We start from the raw sequence: 24,634 nt of genomic DNA, 5'->3' as shown, positions 1-24,634 counted from the left end.
GACTCTCCCTTTAGATAAATATTCTAATAGAGTAATGGCTACTACTTATGAACTGAAAAGTTTTATTCAATACTTCATCCAGTCCTTATTAGTAACCCTATGTAGTAGATAGTAGTGTGTTGATACATGATTAAAAATAGGTTTTCTAATGAGGGGGTGCTGGGAATCACATGGAGTGGCTCCAACCAGGGGGTAAGCCTCCGACCCTCCCTTGCTGGCTCTAGAGACCACGCAACTCAGAAAGGAGACATCAGGGAATATTCTGGTATGAACATTCGTTTATTTGGGGAAGGGTACAGGCCTTTATACTGAGTTAAACAAAGAACATTTTTCACATATGTCAGAGTTTACAGGTTTCTTTTTTTGTAATTTTTATTTATTTATTTTATTTATTTATTCCCTTTTGTTGCCCTTGTTGTTTTATTGTTGTACTTATTATTGTTGTTGTCATTGTTGGATAGGACAGAGAGAAATGGAGAGAGGAGGGGAGAAAGATAGACACCTGCAGACCTGCTTCACCACCTGTGAAGCGACTCCCCTGCAGGTGGGGAGCCAGGGTTCGAACCGGGATCCTTATGCCAGTCCTTGTGCTTTGCGCCAACTGCTCTTAACCCACTGTGCTACAGCCCAACTCCCAATTTTTTAAAAATTTTATTTATTTATGAGAAAGGAGAGAAAGAACCAGACATCACTCTGGCACATGTGCTGCCGGGGATCAAACTCAAGACCTCATGCTTGAGAGCCCAAAGCTTTCTCACTGCACCACCTCCCAGACCAGTTTACAGTTTTGCTCCTATGGTAGGGGGATAGTATGACAATAATTGATGAAATACATAAAGGTCAAAACGATTAGTCTCCATGATGCAGGCGAGTTAATTATCCAAAGGTATTTGAGAGAAGCATAGGGGTTAAACCAGTAAGGTGAGGTAGGGAAGAAGAAAAACAAAGCTTGATGTGAATCACAGATATCAAAAGACACAAGGAAATAGAAGTTGGGGTTTTCACTGCCGGGGTGTATGGTAGAGTGTGTTGTGGATGTGTGAACTTTGAGTGAACCCAAAAGCAGGCAACCATTTGGCCTACGAACAGGGAAACTAAGTGTGAGAGGCCTGTAGGCTTTCTGTGAGCTTGAGAGACTAACAAGGAGAAACTGAGTCTGGGAGACTTTTCCCTCTTGGCTCATCTCTATAAGGAGAGAGGCTAACAAGTGGGGTGTCTTTACAGACCTCCATCCAAGGATGGGAGAGCTCCCCTAAGCTCTACCAAGCTTTCACATAGTCCCACGGGGGGGATGATGTACTATGACTGACAATTTCTGTAGAGTTAATACTCTCTACCAGCTATCTACAATATGGAGACCCCCCCCATCTCTTTGTCTGTACTATTCCAGCCTTTAGGCTCATGACTAGTCAACAACTTGTTTGGCTTTATATGTTAACTCTCTTTTCAGCCACCAGATTCCAAATGCTACCATGATGCCAACCAGACTTCCCTGGACAGACAACCCCGCCAGTGTGGCCTGAAGCCCCACTTCCCCAGAGACCCGCCACACTAGGGAAAGAGAGAAAAACAGGCTGGGATTATGTATCGACCTGTCAATGCCCATGTTCAGTGGGGAAGCAATTACAGAAGCCAGACCTTCCACCTTCTGCAAGCTACAATGACCTTGGTTCCATACTCCCAGAGGGATTAAGAACAGGAAAGCTATCAAGGGAGGGGATGGGATATGAAGTTCTGATAGTGGGAACTGTGTGGAGTTGTACCCCAATTATCCTATGGTATTTTCAATGTTTCATTTTTGTAACTAAAAAATAAAAAAATAAGTTGTGAACTCAGGCTGTCCATATGGTATCATTGAATGTCAAATTAGGAAGTGACGCATAGAAGCAGAACTCTACAGAGACAGTATCCCAGAACTATGAAGAATATGTAAAATCAAATTACAGGTCAGGGATAAATAGGCAAGATAATAAATATTTTGGGCTTGATGAGCCTATGTTCTCTGTTGTAACTACCCAACTCTACTTTGTTACCACCAACAAAGCCAAAGAGTCTTGCCATGATCCAATTAAACTTTATTTAGGGTCATTGGATTTCATGCACTTTTCATCTGGTATATAATACTGCTATGTTCTTGTTCTTTCTATTCTACTGAAAAAGACTTCCAGAGACATGGCCATGGGGTAGTAGCAAACTCATAATCGCTCCTTAATCAGTTAGAAAAAACAAACAAAAAAATACTAGGAAACCCTTCATTCTACAACTGGAACTTCTAATGAAATTCATTCAGCATATGTAAGTGCAGATGTGTGTGTGTGTGTGTGTGTGTGTGTGTGTGTGTGTGTGTGTGTGGACAGAGGGTGGAAAGGGGTTGGGGGTGGGGGTGGGAGGAGGACTGAGAATAGAAGCTGTTCATACCAGTAGCTATTGCCATTTTAGAAGCTACCTAACAGAACACATTTCAGCTACAAGGAGATGGGGAATTTCTGGATGCTTAATTTGTGACTTTTAAAGGTATTAATAGATTAAACTGCTAATAAGAAATGCTGGAGTGGTTGTGGGGACAAAGAAACCCTCCTGCACTACTAGTGGGAATGTGAATTGTTCCAAATCTTGTGGAGAACAGTCTAGAGAACTCTCAGAAGGCTAGAAGTGGACCTACCCAGTGAACCTGCAATTCCTCTTCTTGGAATATATTCTAAGGAACCAAAAAGATTTGTGTATACCTATGTTCATAGCAGCACAATTTGTAATAGACATAACTTGGAAGCAGCCCAGGTGTCCCAACAACAGAAAAGTGACTGAGTAAGTTGTGGTATGTATACACAATGGAATACTACTCAGGTATCAAAAATGGTGAATTCACCTTCTTCACCCCATCTTGGATGGAGCTTGGATGAATCATGTTAAGTAAGACTCAAAGGCAGAAGTTGAAAAACAAGATCAGAAGGGAAAACACCAAGCAGAACTTGGACTGGAGTTGGTGTACTGCAACTCTGGGGTAAAAGACTCTGGGGTGGGGGAGAGGGTTCAGGTCCTGGAGAACAATGGCAGAGGAGGACCTAGTGAAGGTTGTATTGTTATGTGGAAATGTTACACTATTATATTTCATTTTCAACTGTAAACCATTAATCCCCCAGTAAGGAAATTAAAAAAAAAAAAAGAAACATAACAACTGTCAGCTTCAAATTCTCTACACTGTTACATTTTCATTCAAATATGAGGGAGATGTGAAAATCTCTTCAAAAATACAGAAGGAAAGACAAACAGAAACTCCAAGTGCCAAGCAGAACTTGGAGTGGAGTTGGTGTATCGCACCACAGTAAAAGACACTGGGGTGTGGGGGAGAGGTCTGGTCCTGGAACGTGATGGCAGAGCCTCACAGTGGAGGACCTAGTGGAGGTTGAATTGTTATGTGGAAAACTGGGAAATGTTACACATGTACAAACTACTGCGTTTTTGCTGTCAACTGTGAACCATTAATCCCTCATTAAAGAAATTTAAAAAAAAAAAAAAAAGAAAGAAAGAAAGAAGAAGAAAAGAAACTCCAAGTGTCAGTTGTTCCAAGCCACAATACAGGAAAAAAGGTAAGGAACAGCTATTCTGAAAACAAATAAAATATTTTCAGACAAAGCAGGTGATAAGAGACAGAGATGGATACTACATATTTAGTCAATGGATCAGGATAACAGAAGACGTATGACCAAGAGGCTGAGAGATGAGAAATCAATCACAAAAAGAAAAAAATAAATACCCTCAAAATTTGGATATTAAACAATATACTTCTGATTAACAGTCAAGAAATCAAAAGAGACCTTAAAAAATACTTGGAGAGGGCGCCGGGAGGTAGGGCAGCAGGCTAAGCGCACATGGCACAAAGCGCAAAGACCTGGTTCGAGACCCAGGCTCCCCACCTGCATGGGGTTTGTTTCACAAGTGGTGAAGTAGGTCTGCAGGTGTCTATCTTTCTCTCCCCTGCTCTGTCTTCCACTCCTCTCTCGATTTCTCTCTGTCCTATCTGACAGCAACAACAACAATAACAATGATAAACAACAAGGGCAACAAAAGGGGAAAAGGCCTCCAGGAGCAGTGGATTTGTAGTGCAGGAACCAAGCCCCAGCAATAACCCTAGGGGCAAATAATAAATAAATAAATAAATAAATAAATAAATAAATAAATACAAAAAAAATTACTTGGAGAACAATGAGAATGAAAAGACCTACTACCAGACCTTGTGGTATGCAGCAAAACCAGCCCTAAGGGGGAGTTTATAGTGATACAGGTCCCCAAAGTAAAGATCTCAAATTAATTATCTAACATCATAACTGAACCTACTAGGAAAAGAGCAGCAAGGAGATCGATCCAAAGGCCAACTAGAGAAAATTAGAGCAGAAATGAATGAAATTGAAACCAGAAAAAACTTAATGAAAGCAAGAACCGGTTCTTTGAAAGGATAAGTAAAAGAAACCACTGGAAATAAGTCACTGGCTAAACATACCAGAAAGAGAGAGAGAGAGAACACTGGTAAAAACAATAAGGAATGAGAGAGGTAACATAAGTGATATGAGGAGATACATGGATATTATGAACACTTCTACGCAAATAAAGTAAATAACCTAGATGAAATGGACGAATTCCTAAAACTGTACTAACCTGCCAAGCTTAATCCAAAAGGAAGTTTATAGTTTGCGTTCAGGGGAGGAGAGCTACACTTCTCTCTCTCTCTCTCTCTGCTTATCTTTCTCCTTCTCTGTCTCTTTTATCCTCAACCAAAAAAAAATTAAATAAAGAAGAAAGGCTGACAGGAAATGATGCTAGAGTTAACCAAGCACTGAATCTCAGCAATAACACCGGTGTCAGAAAAAAAAAAAAGTCAACATTCTTATTTTATAGACCATGTAAAAATAGGTGGCACATCAAACCTACCCTGTGGGCTATAGTTTACTAACTCAACACATGGGTGAAAGAAAAATAATCAGGAAGAGAGGAACGCCGAACATTTCATGTTTTCTCTAATTAACAGGTTACAAGAGCTTATTCACAAATAGATATGCATATATGTAAGAGGAGAGAACCCACCCCAGTACATTTCTCTGGCATTTGAGTTACTGCCAATCAAAGTCAAGAACTCATGTGTGCAAATCCTGTGCTCTACCCACTGAACCACTTCTTCAGTGGCTAGGTAGTTTAATTTTTTTTATATATATATCTAACAACTGACTTGCAATTTTCCTTGACTTCTGGTCATCTGTATGGGATGCCTCTGTCATAGGACTGTAAGGAGGTATTTACTAGTCATATTTACAGAGGAGAAAACTTGAGCTTTAGAGGGGCTGTTCTGTTCTTGATCACACCGATAAAAGTGAAGGAATCAGGACTGATAGATAATACTGTGTGGTTGCAGAGATGAATCTTTAAGCAATACTTGAAAGCTCTAGAGCGTCTTCCTTATTTTATTTATACAACACAGGGGAATGGACCCAGCCAGGCCTCACCTATAATGGAGTGTCTCCAGGGCCCAATTTACTCACTCTTTTTAATTAGAGAAAGGAGAGAGTAAAGGGGAGAGAGTTTGTGGAGAGACACCTAAGCACAGCGCTACCACCCATGGAGCTCTCCAGTGCTGCATGGTGCTCTCAGAGGGTCCTAGGGCTCAGATTCAGGGATTTTGACATAGTAAGCCACGTTTTCTACTGGGTGAGTTGTCTTCTGGCTTCTGAATTCTGGAGTGCTTATTTATTTACTTATTTATTTTGACAGAGAGAAATGGAGGGGAACACAGAGAGGGGGAGAGAAAGACACCTGCAGACTTGCTTTACTGCCTGTGAAGCGATTCCCCTGCAGGTGGGGAGCCTGGGGCTTGAACCGGGATCCTCATGCCAGTCCTTGTGTTTTGGCCACGTGCGCTTAACCCGCCTGACTCCCTATTTTGTTTTTTAATTGAGCACAGTTGTCCTGTGACTGAGAAATAGTTTCCTCTACATCATGGCATAAAGAATATACACACAACAGTCATGTACACTCACTGTAGACTCAGTCTCCTGCCTTAGTCAGAGATGTTAACCTGTGAGTGAAATCTGACCATATAGCAGCTTCTCGTGACATGTTCAAGATTTGGAAATGGGATTTGTTTTGGGGGGGCGCAGTGAATTGATTAGTAGCAAAAATGGAAGTTCAAAATTATCTTTGTGTGTCATTTGTCTTAATCTCTGGGTTACATTTTTTTATAGAAAGCTATTTTAAATTTTTATTTATTAACTACAAAGAAACAGAGAAACTGAGATGGGAGGGGAGATAGAGAAGGAAAGAGACAGAGAGACACCTTACAGCCCTGCTTCACCACTTGTAAACTTTCATGAAAGCTTCACCCCCCCACCCAGGGGCTTGAACCAGGGGCTTGAACCTGGGTCTTTGCACACTGTAGAGTATGCACTTAACCAGGTGAGCCACCATCTGCCCCCCCCCCCCAGGCTACATTCTGAATTTGTTTCTCTTGTACCTAAGACTAGACAATGATCGTGACTATTCCACATCTTTGACCTGTCCCTCCATTGCCCTCTGAAAATGAAAAGAATTAAAGGTAATTCCTTAAAGATGAGAGTATTACAACCACTTGTTGCCCTCAGTCTTACCTCTGCCATTTTGCTAGATATATCCAGCACCAAACAGACTACTTTGTCTCCAGCCTGTACAAGAGAGAAGGTGGGAGGAGGGGGAAGCTCCGTTCCCTTCATAGGCAAGCTGTGGTTGAAGTCAGCAGAGTCCATGAGTACCTCCCACGTGCTTCTCAGGCTGCACATTCGGTTCTGTAGGTTTGGAGCACCTTGGTTGTGATTAGTTGCGTTACAGAATTCAACCACCTAGAAAGATAACAAAACCTTTCAGAGAGTAAGGGCATACCCCTCATAAAAGACACACTTCTTTCTTTTTTCTTCTTTTTTTCAAATAGTATTAGTGATTTAATAATGATCAACAAGGTTGTGGGATAAGTGGGTACAACGCCATACAATTCCCACCACCATAGCTCTGCATCTATTCCTCTAAAAGTATGGACTAAAGCTCTTTATGGGGTGCAGAAGGTGGGAGGTCTGGCTTCTGTAATTGATTCTCTGCTGGGCATGGGCATTGACAGGTCGATCCATACTCCTTTAGCCCCAGTCAACTAAAGGTTGTAAAGGGGAGTTAAAAATATGGAAAATCAGAGATATTACAACAATGCCCTTATTTACTTCAAAATAAAAATGCCATTAAATACCCAAATAAACCTTGCACTCTTGGCCTGAAATACTGCCACCTGTTTTACTGAAACCTACTCTATTAAAGTTTGTTTGCACTTAGATAACAAGAGTAGACCATGTATATAGACCTTAGTCTTAAAAAAAAAAAAATCTTCCACCTCCCTTAACATGATACTGTGTTAAAGCTAATACCCTAAAAGATGTTATTTGGGCAAGCCTATTCCTTGGAATCATATATAATGACCACTGTACCTTTATTTATTAATAGGTCAACACAAAAGATCTAGTTCAAATATTGACCTTTGCAAGAACAGGATAAGGAAAAAGTCAACTTAAACTTACTTCTCAATCTCTACCCCACTTGGAAATATAGATATAACCCATGAATAATACGAAGCCTGTGTCAGCACTCCTTTCAAAGTTGTGGTTTGTACTGAAAAGTAATATGTCGCCATTTATTCTCAGCAATTCTATCCTTACAAAGAGTTGAAGATTTAAAAAAAAAAATGAGTTGAAGCATTCTATGGACATAGCCATGCGCTTAGTGCTAGAAGAAATCTTACAGAATAACCTAATTTCTAATTATGTAGAAGAGGAAACTGAAGTTTCAAAAGCTTAATAGATTGCTTAAGGACATGGAATCCTATGGGGGCATGTCATTACAAGGCTATACTTACAGACGGTAAACTTTGCATGAACATTATTGATGCAGTTGCATTTTGGGTATTGTTATATATAAATGTGCATCTTTCTGTGAAAATGTCATCAATAATACAGCTTTCTTGTAAACAAGAGCCTTTCTCACACATGAAAATGCCTGTGATTTCAGAGGAACAGCTGAAAATTGAAAGACAAATTGGATCTGTTTTTAGAAACACCACTTTCTTGTTCATTGATGCATATGATAATTTATTGAAAGATCTAAAGCTTGCTAGATACAGATAAAATATTTTTAAAATCCTGTTTTAAATTATCTTTATTATTAGATAGAGACAGCCTTAATTTGAGAGGGAAGGGGATGACAAAGATAGAGATACACCTGCAGCAGACAGAGAGACACCTTCAACACTGTTTCACCACTTGTGAAGATTTCCCCCTGCAAGTGGGGACCGGGGGCTCAAACCTGGGTCCTTGCTCTTGGTAACATATGCACTCAACCAGGTGCACCTCCATCCGGCCCCTTAAAATCCTTTATTAAAAAATCATTAGTTTTAAAATACATTCCACTTTATACTAAGACATTTGATCTTGAGAGTTTCTGTATCGCCAAGGACAATGCAAAACTAAACAGGGTCAAAGCAAATGATAGCAGGAAATTAGTACAAGCATTTAAAGGTTCATAGAGGAACATGAATGTCAATATCTAGTGTCGGGATTTTGAGCTTTTAGGATCGTTCCTGCACAAAAGAGTAGGAAAAAAATATACATGTATGAAGAAAAAAGAACTCCTTCCTATATAAGTCAAATGCTGGTAGTGAGCAGTAAAACAAAAACCAGTATACCTGGGGGCTGGCCAATGGCACACTTGGTAGAAAATACACTTTACCAAGGACTTGGGTTCAAGTCTTACATTCTTGTCTGCAAGGAGGAAGCTTCATGAGTGGTGGAGCAATGCTGCAGGCATCTCTCTCTCTCTCTCTTTCTCTCTCTCTCTCCTTTTTCCCCTCTATTTCTTTCTGTCCTATTAAATATAAGAAATATAAAACAGGGGGGTCCAGTGGTGGCACAGTGGGTTAAGTGCACGTGGCGCAAAATGCAAGGACCATAAGGATCCCGGTTCTAGCTCCCGGCTCCCCACCTGCAGGGGAGTCACTTCACAGGCGGTGGAGCAGGTCTACAGGTGTCTATCTTTCTCTCCCCCTCTCTGTCTTCCCCTCCTCTCTCCATATCTCTCTGTCCTATCCAACAACGAACGACATCAACAATGACAATAATAATAACCACAATGAGGCTACAACAATAAGGGCAATGAAAGGGGGAATAAATGGCCTCCAGGAGCAGTGGATTCATGGTGCAGGCACTGAGCCCAGCAATAACCCTGGAGTAAAAAAAAAAAGAAATATAAAATAGAGGCCAGGTGGTGGCACACCTAGTTGAGCATACATGCCACAATCTGCAAGGATGTGTGTTCAAGCCCCCAGTCCCCACCTGTGGGGGGAAAGCTTTTGAGTGGTGAAGTAGGGCTGTTGGTGTCTCTCTGTCTCTCTCCCTTTCTGTTTCCCACTTTGTCTCAATTTCTGGCTGTCTCTATTAAATAAATAAATAAAGATAATAAAAATAGAAAAAAATATAAAATAAAGCAAAAATTACAACTATTAGTAGAAGAATCAAAATTACAGTTAGAGAGCTCTTTGACCCAATGATCTTGGGAAATGTTCAGTAGACACGTAAATTGTCTGTAGACATAAGAAATGGCATATATATCTGTATACTTACGTTTTGCTGTTGCTACTTGCGCATCACAACATTTATAACCCGCAGTACTGTCAGTAATAATTAACTATTGAAAAACAACTATGGCATGGTGTCTCATTGTGGATGTACCATAGTTATTTGAATTTTCTTTAAAATAAAAAAAAGGCTAAATAATCAACTAATACAAAGAATTGCCTAGAGAAAATAAAAGGGCATAGAGTAAAGGCAGTGGTGAAGATTAGATAGCTAAGAGTGTAGCTTTCTGTTTTGCTCTGATTTTGAACCACATAAATATTTTCTCATTTGGAAAAGTTCAATGAAATTTCAAACAAACTGAAAAGAGGGGCTGGGTGGTGGATGCACTCAGTTAAGCACACATAGTACTAAGCTTAAGGACCTGAACAAGGATCCTGGTTTGAGCTCCTACCTCCCCACCTGCAGGAGGGACCCTCTACAAATGGAGAAGCAGCTCTATAGGTGTCTATACCTCTCTCTTTCTCTCCTTCCTTCCCTCCTTCCTCCTCCTCTTCCTCTTCCTCCTCCCCCTCCCCTCCTCCTCCTCCTCCTCCTCCTCCTCCTCCTCCTTCTTCTTTCCTCTCTCTCTCTCTCTCTCTCTCTCTCTCCATATATATCCCCTTCCTCAATTTCTTTCTGTCCTAGCCAATAAAATGGACAAAATGGAAGCCAGGAACAGTGGATTTATATTGCGGGCACAGAGCCCCAGTGATAACCTTGGAAGCAAAACAAGCAAAAATAAAAAACTGAAAATATCTTTCCCTTCACTTTTCTCTCCCATTATCAACTTAATGTTTAAATATTCATTGTTAGAAGAGAGGGAGAAAGTGAAAGACCAGAGCATCACTCTGATCAATGTGATGCTCAGAATTGACCTTGGGCCTTTCATGCTTAAGAGTGAAACAACTTAGTTGCTGCTTTCTTTCTTTCTTTCTTTCTTTCTTTCTTTCTTTCTTTCTTTCTTTCTTTCTTTCTCTCTTTCTTTCTCTCTTTCTCTCTTTCTTTCTTTTTATTTCTTCCTTCCTTCCTTTTTCTCTCTCTCTCTTTCTTTCTTTCTTTCTTTCTTTCTTTCTTTCTTTCTTTCTTCTCTCCTATAACATTGATATCTCTGGTTTATGGTAGGCTCCAGAGATTGAACCTGGGACCTTGGAGCCTAAGTTTTTTTGCATAACCATTATGCCATCTCCCTGGCCCTATCAACTTAATTTCAAAAGGGAAACACACACACACAAGAATTTTAAAGGTGAAGTAAACTACTAACCTTGTTACTTTAACTTGATTTTGTCCATTCATGTAAAAAGGTTTCTCATTATTATATTCATCAAACACACCCCAACGGAGATGGGCCCATTCATGAACAAATACTCTGCCTGTGGAAGAAAGAGCTTATGTTTTTAGTTCCTAAAGTCTTAGCCTTGCTAACACTACTGAACTATAACACAATCTTGGCTTGCTAATGACAGGGATCTGTTCTTAGAAATGCCATTAGGCCTTCTGTTGTGGTAGGAAAGCCATGGAGTGTAATTCCACAAACTTAGATGTAATAAGCTGTTACAGTCAAACTACTGGGAATGACTTGTAGAGATCACAATGGTATTTGTTTCCATCTTTGGCCAAAGTAACATTCAGTAAAGCAAGACCATGCTCATTCTCAAAAGGTAACGTATAATTCTCTCCCACTTCCCTCTTCCCCAGCCGATTTCTATCTCCTTATACTTAATCCCTTACCATCAGAGGAGAGGCAATGCGAGTGTTTGTTTAATCCTTAAAATGCAAGCCAGTGACTCACTTATTACACATCTGGGACTCATGGGGAATCCTATGTACTCTCTTTTCCCCAATGGGACAGAGCAACAGGCTTCCATTTGGTTTCTTGCTAGGTCTATTATTTTAGGATATGGAGCAAGAGGGAAGATAAAAAAAAAAAGTATTCCTAAGTGCATTGGACTGAATGTTTGTGTCCTCCCAAATTCATAAGGTGAAATCCTAACCCACAATGTAATAGTAGTAAGAGGTGAGGCTTTGGAGAGGTGATTAGATTATGAGAGTGTGGCCCTCAGGAATGAGAGCAGTGCCCTTATAAGACTTCAGAGCGCTCTCTTCCTCTTTCTGGAGAGTGAGGACAAAAAAGTGTCTATGCAGCAGGAAGTGGTTGCTAACCAGAACTAGTACAGAAGCTCTGAGATAGCTCACTTGCATAGTGGGCTACTTTGCCATGTGCGGGACTCAAGTTCCAGCTTGGTCCCTACCATGTTGAAGTTAGTCTCAGTGTTATAGTTCCTCATCTCCTCTTCCCTCCTCTCCTCTTCACTCCCCTCCCCTTCCCTCCCCTCCCCTCCACTCCCTCCCCTCCTCTCTTCTTTCTTCCCTTCCCTTACTTTTCTCTCTTTCTGCCTCTGTATCTATCTTTTAAAAAATATTAAAATCTTCATTTATGGAATAGAGCTAGCCAGAAATTGAGAGAGAAAGGGATAACAGAGAAGGAGAGAGACAGAGAGATAACTGCAACACTACGTCACCACTTGCAAAGCTTTTCCTCTGCAGGTGGGGACTGGGGCTCAAACCCAGGTCCTTATGTATTGTAACATGTGCATTCAACTGGGTGTGCCACCACCCAGCCTCCTCTCTGTCTCTATCTTTAAAATGAAAATCTACTGCTAATTTGGCCTTGGACTTCCCAGCCTCTAAAACTGTGAGAAAAATAAATTGTTTTTAAACCACCCAGTCTATGGAAAACTATTACAGCAATCAACAGACTAAAATAAAGAACAAGAAAGTAAATCTTTCCTATCTTTTTTATTTTCCCCCAGAGCACTGGTCAGCTCTGGTTTATGGTTGTCCATGGGACTGAACCTAGGGCTTTGGTGCCTCAGGCACATTATTATGCTATTTGGTGCCTCTTCACATAATTATTATGCTATCTCCCCAGACAAGCTTTTCTATTTAGTCTGTGCTACTCAAAAGTACATTGGTTGAGAGAAATGATTGAAACCATGGGACCAGAGAGGAAGGGAGGAATAAAAGTGGTCACTAATGACCTCTCCAGCTTGGATGGTCCTTTTCCTTATATGTTATCCCCTGAATATATATAATTTATCTATTCCTTTTTGTTGTCCTTGTTATTTTATTGTTATAGTTATTATTCTTGTCAATGATGTCATTGTTGGATAGAACAGAGAGAAATGGAGAGAGGAGGGGAAGACAGAGAAGGGGGGAGAAAGATAGACTCCTACAGTGCGGCGCCCCATCAAGAACGCCAGGGATTTTGACAGGGTCATCTCCTCTGGACTTCCATTCAGACTTCAAGGTAGCTGGGCAGGAAGGATGAGAAATGGGACGACGCATTCTCCCCCTGTTATTGTTACAAATAATTATACTGTCACAATTGATTAATAGTGCTTTGGCAGTGCCTGGTGGGACTGGAGAGTCAGAAGCACCCCCTCTCCCTTACACAGGGGCATATTTGAAAGTTACATTATGAAAGTGGGAAGGTGGGTCAGCAAAGACGGACAAAAGAAGTCATGTTATGACCTGCCCCTCAAAGAAAGAATGCAGAGATTGAGGCCTCCCAGGTACAAGTTGACGTATCGAAACAAAGAAAGATTAATAGTTAAACTTTACCAGATCTAGATGAGCAGTGGTCCACGACTAGGCAAAGATCTGCATGCCCCCCATAGAAGATTAATGATAGAAATAGCCCTCAGCAAAAGTCAAAAACAATTCTAAGTATGACCTCCCCTGAGAACAGGGTAATACTAAGTATTGTACCATTCTTTACAGTAAAAGGGGAGTAACAAGGAGCCTGCCAAAGCCACAAGACTATGATGATTATTGCTACTTCCTTATGAGCTAGTTGTTTAGGCAACCTGAATGTAACCTGAAAAAGTATAAAAGCTAATGCAGTTTCACTATTAAAATGAGTCCAGATTCACCCTCCATATGAGTGTGGTGTTTTCTGTTCTCCCTTGCACCGACTCCTGACCCACCGGGCAGGTCACCTTCCGAGACCCCTGACTCTCCTGCTGCTCATCCACTGTGGTGGTCTGCGGCACTACAGACCTGCTTCACCACCTGTGAAGCAACTCCCCTGCAGGTGGGGAGCCAAGGGCTCAAACCAGGATCCTTATGCTGGTCCTTGAGCTTCCCGTCACGTGCTCTTAACCCACTGCGCTACTGCCCGACTCCCCACATTTATATTTATCTTCAACTCTTAGCTCATAAAAACCCTCATCCTTAGCATCAAACCCTTTTAAACTTTATATCTGCCTCAATAAATGTTGCATTTCTTCTAATATTCAAATAAAAATTCACTCAGATCAAAGTTTCTAGATTAAATCCTTCCCCAAAGTGCACTATTTTCCCCTTCCTTCCTTCCTTCCTTCCTTCCTTCCTTCCTTCCTTCCTTCCTTCCTTCCTTCCTTTCTGAATTCTTCTAAATTCTGGGAACCCAAACATTTTTTGCTGAGTGGATTCAGGGAAACAAATTATGCAATTCTTTTGGATTGAATGACAAATAAAGGGAAAGGAATAGTTTTAGCTGAAAGTGTTAAGGGAAATTTTGTGCCCACTCATGAAATTTAGAAGTGCTTGTGAAGTCATATATTTATACAGAGGTTCATCATTTCATAGGCACTGGGAAAAATGTTATAAAGTTTTATAAAGTGTTTTATAAAGTGTGTTTTATAGAGTGTGTCCTCTCCACTCCCTGCCAAGTATACCATGAATAATAAAATACATTTAGATTCAAATGGGGGTGAAAGTGATAACATAATGGAAAGACACTACTACATGACAAAATAAAAATGTTACAAATGAGATAATGAACCCTTGGCATGATATATTTTTTTCTCTCTACAATTTCTTCCAAAGTTTGTGTCCAATAAATACTGGTCTACAATCCTAAAACTTTGACTGCTTTTCTCAGAAAATTCCAGACATCCACATCTACCCAGAGGCTGGGCCTTTCCACCAGCATATGTTCACTGCTTCTCCCAGTTAATGTCTAAAACTCAGTTTAGAGAGCCCCCCCTCCCTTAAATTGGTCCTTTCTATTTCAGAAAATCTTGGTCTTATTGAAATGTTTCTCCTGCACACTTTCCTCCCCCTTTTACTCTATAGTAAACATTTTTTAAAATCATTTTATTAATGATTAGTGTTTTACAATACATTGATTGACACATGGGTACAATCTCTCATTTCCCCATGACAGGTGTCTGCTAAACACTCTTACCTCCAATGCAGAGCCTTTTCTACCATCATGCACCACGATGCCAACCCCCCTCATGCTCACCAGCTTGCCCTTCTTCCCCAGAGTCCTTTGCTTTGGTGCAATATGCCAACCCCAAGTCAAGTTTTTTTTTTTTTTACTTCGTTTCATTTACCAGACATTCTTGTCATTTTACCACAGCATTGAACCCTCTTCTATTCCCTTGCCTCCAGAGTAGCTCACACCACAGAACTGTTAGCATTACATAAAGCAGCAATGGAAAAGCATATTAACATACCATACGATGGGAGTCGGGCAGTAGCACAACGGGTTAAGCGCACATGGCCAAAGCCTTAATGGACCGGCTTAAGGATCCCGGTTCAAACTCCCGGCTCCCCACCTGCAGTGGAGTCACTTCACAGGTAGTGAAGCAGGGCTGCAGGTGTCTATCTTTCTCTCTCCCTCTCTGTCTTCCCCTCCTCTCTCCATTTCTCTCTGTCCTATCCAACAACAACGACACCAAGAACAACAACAATAATAACTACAACAATGAAACAAGGACAACAAAAGGGAATAAAGAGACAAAATGAATATTTTAAAAAGTAGAATATATATATATATATATATATATATATATATATATATATATCATACAATCTGGCATGTAGGGAATTCTCAATGTTCTTAGTACTATCTTTTCTTTCTTCTTATTTTTTAACTCACTTCTTCCATTTTTACACATCTTATGGTTTAAAACTTGTTTTCCTGATTTCCAGTTTCTTCCCATTATTCTAAGGAAGCCAGATTATTCACTGAATACCCACTCACCCTGCCACCACCACCAGGATTACTGATAAGCTTCAGTGCCTGCACAACTTAATCTCAGGGGTCTTCTTTTTTTTCTTTTCTGACTGAGACAGAGAGAGAAAGAGAGAGAGAGAGAGAGGCGAAGAGAGAGATGGAGAGAGTCACCTGCAGCACTGCTCCACTACTTGTGAAGTTTCTTCCCTGCAGATGGGGACCTGTAGTTTGAACCTGGTTCCTTATGCATAGTAATGTGTGCACTCTACCAGGTACAACACTGCCCAGGCCCAATATTCATCATCATCATCATCATCATCATCATCATCATCATCATCATCATCATCATCATCATCATTATATTTTGTGATAGCCAGAGTTTTCACTGATCCAGGATGATTTTTCTGACCGAGAAACAAGCAAAGACAAAGAAACAGAAGGAAAAAGAGAAAGAGATCACAGCATTCTAAGCTTCCTCTGATGACACAGGGTACAGGCTCAAACCTGGGTCACCAACATTCATTTTCTTAAGACATTATGTTCTGAGGATATTATTTCTGTACTTATAAACCATCAGTGATGATTCGTTAATCTGGGCACTTGAAGCTACACATCACCTAACCCCATGCTCATGTTAGCACTTCTCTCATTTCTTCATGATCTGTATTTTGTCTGCACATCAGCAGGGCTCTCATCTCTCGAATATCTCTGGGTCCATTTGCTGCCACAGTTTTTCTCATATTCTCACCCATTCTTCTCCACCATTCCTTCCATTGTTTTTTTAAATAATCAACCCTCAAAGTCCTCTGGTTTCCAACACTTTCTTTTTAAATTAATTTTATTATCTTTATTTATTTGATAGTGACAGCCAGATATCAAGAGGAAGGGAGCATATAAAGAGGGAAAGAGTTAGAGAGACACCTGCAGCCCTGCTTCACCGCTTGTGAAGCTTTCCCCCCCACCCCCTGCAGTTGGGGACCAGAGGCTTGAACCTGGGTCCTTGTGCACTGTAACATGTGCACTCAACCAAATGCACTACCACCTGGCCCCTGCAAGACTTTTTTTCTCCCACCTCCCTAGTCCAGATATTTTCTCCATCCATGGAATTCTTTTTTTTTTCTTTCCCTTTTGTTGCCCTTGTTTCATTGTTGTAGTCATTATTTTTATTGTTATTGATGCCGTTGTTGGATAGAACAGAGAGAAATGGAGAGAGGGGAAGACAGAGAGGGAGAGAAAAAGATAGACACCTGCAGACCTGCTTCACCACCTGTGAAGGGATCCCCCTGCAGGTGGGGACCCGGGGGGCTCGAATCGGGATCCTTCCACCAGTCGTTGGGCTTTGTGCCATGAGAGTTTAACCCTCTGTGCTACCACCCAACTTGGCATCCATGGAATTCTTACAGCAACTCACTACCTGGGTCATTAATCTAATGCTTAACTTTATTTTTTGACACCAGTTAACCCTTGTCTTTTCATGGGCATGTGGTCTGTCTTCACATCCAAATGGGAAGTCCCTGGCAAGTCTCCGGTTCTATCATTTATTTTGAGCACCAAGCACAGCTACTTCCCAATGTTTATTTCTTGAAGGTTCACACTTACCTCTTGATCCATACCCGGGTATTAAGTCATCATTTAGTAGGAAGCTAGGCGTGAAATGAATGTATTTCCCCTCTTCCCCACACCCTCTGTATTGCAGGGTGTACGGATCATCTCCATGTGCCCCATACGAGTCAGTCACTATCACATTTGCCTAAAGTAAAAGAAACATCTTGTTATAGTCTTGGTGATGTATATACATATATATGTCCCTCTGTACTTTATGTATATACATTTGTTGGAGTATTTTGAATTGTACATTTGAGATCCACACATTTTATGGTATGAATTAGATTCCAATAAAATAGCTATTTTTATTTATTTTATTTATAAAAAATTAAATATATTTTATTGATTTTATTTGAGAGAGAGAGATACAGAGAGAAAGACACAAGAGAGCGATCAGAGCACTGCTCAAATCTGGTTTATGGTGGTGCAGGGGTTGAACCTGGGATTTCAGAGCCTCAGGCATGAGAGTCTCTTTGCATAACCATTATGCTATCTATACCCCCATAGCAATTTTTTTAAAAAGAACTGTCTTTTTCATATATACATATATATATTATTTATTTTGTATAGAGACAGAAAGAAGTTGAGAGGTAAGGTGGGGATAGATAGATGATACATAGATAGATAGATAGATAGATAGATAGATAGATGATAGATATCTGCAACACTACTTCACCACTTATGAAGGTTCCCCCCTGCAGATGGGGTCCTTATACAACAGAGTGTGTGTGCTCAACCAGTTGTGCCACCCCCTAGTCCCTAAAACAACTGTCTCTATATAGATGAAGTTGTAAATGTGTTCACAACAGAATACCAACACAAGTACTTGGCACTTTCAAAAAAAAAAAAATCTACATTTTAAAAGTTTAGCAAGGATGAGAAAGATAGCACAGTTATAAAGTGAAGAATGTGTGTGCTCGAGGCCCCAATATTTGATTTGATTCCCAATACTGCATATGCCAGTACTGTGTGACGTTATGGTCCCTGCCTCTAAGAAAAAAATAAAAACTCAATGAAGTTTTATAGAACTTCATTATTTCCATTTGACCTTCCCATTTTGCAGACTAAAAACCTCTCAAACATCAAATTGTAAAGTTCTGACATTATAAAGCCCTATAAAAGGTAATATATTATTTTGGAAAATGTTAAGAGTGTTTGAGACATTACTCAGAATTGTACGGTAAAGTATTACAACCTATCGTGAACTAAAGAATTACTAAAGGACTTGCTTTTGTTTTGTTTTTGGTCTTACTGTTTTCATTCCCATAATGAGATCATTCTGACAAAGTGGCAATTCATCTTCTAAATTTATATGGGTCCTAACTCAGATAGATGGGGTAAACTGTCAATGGTATTTATATACTTTCCTCATGTTTGGAAGCTACTCTGTGCCCTAATCCAGTTTTCTAGTCCTATTCTCAGTTCTGATACCATCTTCCCAGACAATACTTTTAGTTCACTTGGATATTAGCTATCAGGCTCAGGCAAAAATTACTAAAGTCATGGGCCCCTTGGAATATACTTAAAATAGACTTCCTAGCTTCTTCTCACATGGAGACCACTAATTTAATCTGCTATATCCCTACCTTTGGGTTCCTGTTTATTAAACAATTTATATATTACCGCCTTTCAGCCATCATGTTCCAGGTGCTATTAGGATTCCATACTGACTTCCCTGGGCAGATGGCCTAACTAATGTGTTCTGGAACCCCAGTCTCTCCAGAGCCCTGCCCCACTAGGGAAAGACAGAAACAGGCTGGGGGTATGGATCCACTTGTCAACATCCATGTTCAACAGAGAAGCAATCACAGAAGCCAGACTGTCCACCTTCTGCACCCCATAAAGAATTTTGGTCCATGCTTCCAGAGAGAGATAAAGAATAAGGAACCTTCCAATGGAAGAGATGGAACACGAAATTCTGGTGTTGGAAACCATATAGAATTGTACCCCTGTTGGGAGTCAGGCGGTAGCACAGCGGGTTAAGCGATGGTGGCGCAAAGCGCAGGGACTGGCATTAGGATCCTGGTTCGAGCCCCTGGTTCCCCACGTGTAGGGGAATCGCTTCCCAGGCAGTGAAGCAGGTCTGCAGGTGTCTATCTTTCTCTCTCCCTCTCTGTCTTCCTCTCCTCTCTCCATTTCTCTCTGTTCTACCTAACAACGACGACATCAATAACAATAATAATAACTACAACAATTAAAAAAAAAACAAGGGCAACAAAAGGGTAAATAAATACATAAAAATAAATAAATAAAAAGAATTGTACCCCTATTATCTTAACAATCTTGCTAATCATTATTAAATCGCTAATAAAAAATTTAAAAATCTCCTACTGTGAAAATTTCAATTAATAATGATAAAAAAAAATCTTGGGACTTGGTAGTGACACACCACATAAAGAGCAAAAATCACCATGTATGAGAAGCCCCTGGTTCCCAGCTTCAGGGAAGAAGCTGCAGCTGTGGAGTTGTGTCTCTTCTGTCTCTTTCTCCTTCCTGACCCCTATCTATGTCCTCCTCAGCCATCATGTTCCAGGACCTGAACCCTCTTATCAGCCAGATGTTCACTTTTGCTATATTTATTTTTCTTCATGTCATCAAGATAAGAGTATTATCTGCATATATATGAGAGAGAGAGAGAGAGAGAGAGGAAGAGAGAAAGAGAGAGAATGGGCCAGGTGGTGGTGCATTTGGTTGAGCGCACATGTTACAGTGTACATGGACCCAGGTTCTAGCCCATGGTCCCCACCTGCAGGGGAAAGTTTCACAAGTAGTGAAGCAGTGCTGCAGGTGTCTCTCTGTCTCTCTCCCTCTCTGTCACCCCCTTCCCTCTCAAGTTATGACTGTCTCTACCAAACAAATAAAGATTAAAAAAATAAGAAGAAAGAAAGAGAAAGAGACACAGAGAGAAGGTAGAGAAATAGAGTGAATGAGATCACAGGACTCCTTCAAAGTGGTAGAGGTTGCGCTGGAACCTCGGTTGTACACATGGCAAAGCTTCACACTACCCGGGTGAACTAGGCAACTATCTTCAATACAATACTTATAGGCAAATAGTGACAACAGCGCTTAGGACCTGCAAAACTTTATAGTAAATAAGAACGGAGGGAGTCAGGCGGTAGCGCAGAGGGTTAAACACATGTGGCGCAAAGCACAAGGACCTGCATAAGGATCCCAGTTCGAACCCCCAGATCCCCACCTGCAGGGAGGTCCCTTCACAGGCGGTGAAGCAGGTCTGGAGGTGTCTATCTTTCTCTCTCCCTCTCTGTCTTCCTCTCCTTTCTCCATTTCTCTCTGTCCTATCTAACAATGACGACATCAATAATAACTACAACAACAATAAAAAGACAACAAGGGCAACAAAAGGGGAAATAAATAAATTAATTTAAAAAAAAGAAAAAAGAACAGAGATGAATTCAAAGTGTGGCTCTATAATTTACTGTCTCTGACTTAGTATAACATCTTTATCTTTATTGAGAAGATTGATAGGTTACAGTCCACAGTAAAATACAGTAGTTTGTGTATGTGTAACATTTCCCAGTTTTCAACATAACCGAGCCCCTCCAGGTCATCGTTTGCCATCATGTTCCAGGACCTAAACACTCTCCCCACCCCGACCCCAGAGTCCTTCACTTTGATGCAATACACTGAGCTTCCTTATCTTATGTGTGTTTCCGATTCCTTATTTGTGACGACTACTTTTAGGATATGTGAGAATTAAGCAATATGTGGAGAACTCCTGCCACTTAGTTGATGCTTAATAAACAGCCGTTTTCTTTCTTACCAGTTTATGTCTGCCAGCTCCCTACGTCCAAGTATTGTCAAATGTATTCATCGGGTCATAAAACAAATGGTTTTAAGAGCTTCTTTCATTCCTTCAGGACACAGCGTTACAATTAGGTTTCTAACACCACTCTCAGTGAGAAAGTAATTTTCAAAGGAAAGTTAAAAATTAAATCAATCTTAGATTTCCCGCCAAAGGCACACAGCTGAGGAGAAATGTACCTGTGTCTCAGCTCTCCTAGTGGAGGAGTGGTTACGAATCTCTAACCCACTTCAACATAGATGAAGAGAACTAAATTCTCAATGACTGGCTACCCCTTTTGCCAGCTCTCAGAGCTCCTGTTCACAGTCACTTATCAACTCTATTTAATGGATGTCAGGAGATAGGCACTGTAGTCTATGTGTTGCAAAAACACTGTGGTGTCCGTGAGGAGGGGAGTCATAAACATATAGATGGGCAAAATATTAGTGATTTATTTTTGTTCAAGTCCTCTCTTTTAATATTACAAAACAGACTATTTTAGTTATTTTTCCTCCCCTCAGATTGGGTTCATTTATGAAATATTGAATTCTTACCTTCTCATATGATTCTAGTTTTACATGGCTATAATTTTTAGCTTCCCATGTGGCGGGTATTAAGATGGTTACGTTTCTGTAAAACATTCTTCTCTTGGTTGAATTGAAGAGGTAGAAAGAGGCCTCAGTTATCATTTCCTATAACCAAATAATAGAAAATATTATTGCTTCTAGATTTTCAAGTTTTGATTTTTTTTGGTTATATGTAAATAAATAGTAATAATTTCTTTTTTTTAAGACAAATGTTAAAGTATGGGCAAGCTTGAGAGCAAATTAGCTTCAAATGTGTGCCTGAAAGAGACTTAAGACACTATTGTGTGTCTGGGCTTGCCTTATAAATCTCTTTTTTTTTTTTTAAGACGTTTGAGTTTTTACCAAACACATCCTTTTCATGTTAAACCTATGGGCATGTCTTCAGGCAGGATGCTGACTTCACTAAAGCAATGCCAAATGGAGGCTTAAAGTCATGGAGCTATGATTCTCTTTTTCCATGTTAAAGTAAAAATAGTCAATCACTTTATAGAACATTCTGATGAAAACAAAGAAGTTCTCTCTCTGGCACTTCATCCAGACTCACACTTTCTGTCTGGGCATTTTCACTCACAGGATGGAATCCAACAACGTGATTTTAATAAGCACAATCACACTGCTTCGCCAATCAAACATCTGTTCTCTGTTGCCATAATTGGTTAGTCGGTAAACCTGCTACTCCAATACAGTCATGAAGGAAGATGGAAACGCTAAAACTAATAGTCATTGCCAACAATGAATAAAAGAGAACTAGATCGGGGAGTCAGGCAGTAGCATAGCGGGGTAAGCGCACGTGGCGCCAAGAGCAAGCAATCTGGTTCCAGTCCCCGGCTCCCCACCTGCAGGGGGGTCGCTTCATGGGCGGTGAAGCAGGTCTCCAGGTGTCTTTCTCAGGTATAAGAATCTTTCTACATAACAATTATGATATATCCCCTGTCCATATTCCTACATACCTTTTAGTTCTCATTGGCAAAGTGGGTACTGACTGTGTAGTTGAGGACACTAACAAGTAGGTTCATTCTTATTTAAATAAAAAATCAGAGGAGTAGTGCTATAAGGAACAGCGAAAACCAGCACACACACACCTGAACATAAGTGTAAAAATCACAGATAGAGGAAGTCGGGCGTTAGGGCAGCGGGTTAAGCAGCGCACGTGGAGTGAAGTAAGGACCAGCGTAAAAATCCAGTTCGAGCCCCCTGCTCCCCACCTGCAGGGGAGTCGCTTCATGGGCAGTGAAACAGGTCTACCTGTGTCTATCTTTCTCTTCCTCTCTCTGTCTTCCCTTCCTGTCTCCATTTCTCTCTGTCCTAACGACGACATCAATAACAACAACAATAATAACTAACAACAAAAGGGAATAAATAAATATAAAAAAGAAGAGGACTAGAGGACTAGATTGATCCTCTATGATCTGACACTATACTGATTTACATGCATAGAACTGCCTTGGCCATAATTATAATTTTAATGTAATCTTTAGGAAACACCATTTTATTTACCGCCCATGCCCATATACAAACCAGAAAGGATCATTAGCTCTTTAAGTAAGTCTCCATTTCTGTTCTAAACAACGCTATTAACTGCATATTTTGTACTCACCTTAATATTTGAGATGAGATTCTGGTTCTCAGATACTTGAGGATTGATTGCAACAAGTAATCCATCATACCCATTGTCTCGGAGCTGCACGTCAGCTCTCAGAAACAGGAATGCTGAACTTAGGGTGACCAAGAAAGTCACATACTTCAGGCTGCAAACAGAATCTGTGTTTTTCCTGTGGGCCATGCTGTAGAGAAGCCCTTGGCTTACTCACACTGATCCTGCTGGGTACATTGTGTCAGGCTGTCAGTAGGGACGCAGTTCCTTTCTGAACTTGAAAAGTCTTAGAACTTTTAGAGGAGGAAGTGCTTTCTTCACAAAACCTGGGCTGACTCTCTCTGAAACCTGCCTCTACATGCTCCTTTTCTCTAGGCAGTGCCATACTTGTCTGGTTGGTGTCTAAACTTCCTTCTTATTCATGGTTAGGCAAGAATTCATTTAGTCCTTACTCACATATTCTCTGAAAGAAGGGACATTAAAACAAAAGGAGTGTGAGAGAGAAAGTTCTGGCTGATCAAGCTGGAAACCTGAGAATCTTGACTATCCAGCTGATGTCCGGTAGAGACACATAAATATAAACTGAGTTTTCTGTCTTCATCCTTCACAACTTCCTCTATCAGTCAACACAACCACTATCCTACTGTATTGAAGTCATTCTTTTTGTTTGTGGTAAGATCCTCTTGTCTGCTTGTTTTGATGATTTGGTAATCTATCCTGCATCCCTATCCTTAGTGCCTTTGGGTCAGGCAGTCTGGGTGAGTTTTCAACTGAGGCCTGGGAGGTAGATATCAGATACTCCCAAGGGAAGGCCATGTGCCAGGGACTTGGAGCCTGTGTAGTCCACAGATGGCCTTCCCTCTGCCCTCACTGCCCTTTCTCTCAAAGCCAGAGGAAAACAAAACAAAACGTTTTTTCTTTTCTCAACTCTTTCTTGAGAGCAAAACGCCTCAGTCAGGCTTCCATTTCTCCAATACCTACCACAGAATCTAATATATAGTCAGATTTACAAATATTGTATACTTGATTAATAAGACCTGGTCTGTCCTTCCTTCCTTCCTTCCTTCCTTTCTTTCTTTCCTTTTTTCTTTCTTTCTAATATAGTAAAGTTATTAGAAAAGCATCTGGAATATCATGTGACATTAAAATTTTAAAATATTTTTATTTATTTATTATTGGATAGAGACAGAAAGAAAATGATAGGGGGAAGAAGATAAAGAGGAAAAGAGACAGACAGACACTTGCAGCCCCGCTTTACCACTCCTGAAGCTTTCCCTCTGCAGGTGGAGAACAGGGGCTTGAACCTAGGACCTTGTGCACTGTGATGTGTGTGCTTAACCAGGTGCGCCACCGCCTGGCCCCTGTAACTTT

At 40.6% G+C, this 24,634-nt stretch overlaps 1 protein-coding gene across 1 annotated transcript in view; it reads right to left on the bottom strand.

Moving 5' to 3' along the window:
• The window catches only part of CLCA2 (chloride channel accessory 2), a 38,690-nt gene extending 15,092 nt beyond the window's left edge, over positions 1 to 23,598 (bottom strand). Inside the window, exons 1-6 of the mRNA XM_007529973.2 lie at positions 23,267 to 23,598; positions 21,637 to 21,774; positions 17,275 to 17,425; positions 10,930 to 11,038; positions 7,916 to 8,075; positions 6,633 to 6,860 (exon numbers count right to left, since the gene is read on the bottom strand). Coding sequence (XP_007530035.1) covers positions 6,633 to 6,860; positions 7,916 to 8,075; positions 10,930 to 11,038; positions 17,275 to 17,425; positions 21,637 to 21,774; positions 23,267 to 23,452 — 972 coding nt within the window. The 5' untranslated portion in view covers positions 23,453 to 23,598. The remainder of the gene's footprint in view (positions 1 to 6,632; positions 6,861 to 7,915; positions 8,076 to 10,929; positions 11,039 to 17,274; positions 17,426 to 21,636; positions 21,775 to 23,266) is intronic.
• Positions 23,599 to 24,634: the final 1,036 nt, after the last annotated feature.

This window comes from Erinaceus europaeus, chromosome 11 (assembly GCF_950295315.1).
Source record: "Erinaceus europaeus chromosome 11, mEriEur2.1, whole genome shotgun sequence".
NCBI classification, from domain to species: domain Eukaryota; kingdom Metazoa; phylum Chordata; class Mammalia; order Eulipotyphla; family Erinaceidae; genus Erinaceus; species Erinaceus europaeus.
The sequence above is the reverse complement of the archived record's forward strand: the minus strand, read 5'-3'. Positions and strand labels throughout refer to the sequence as shown.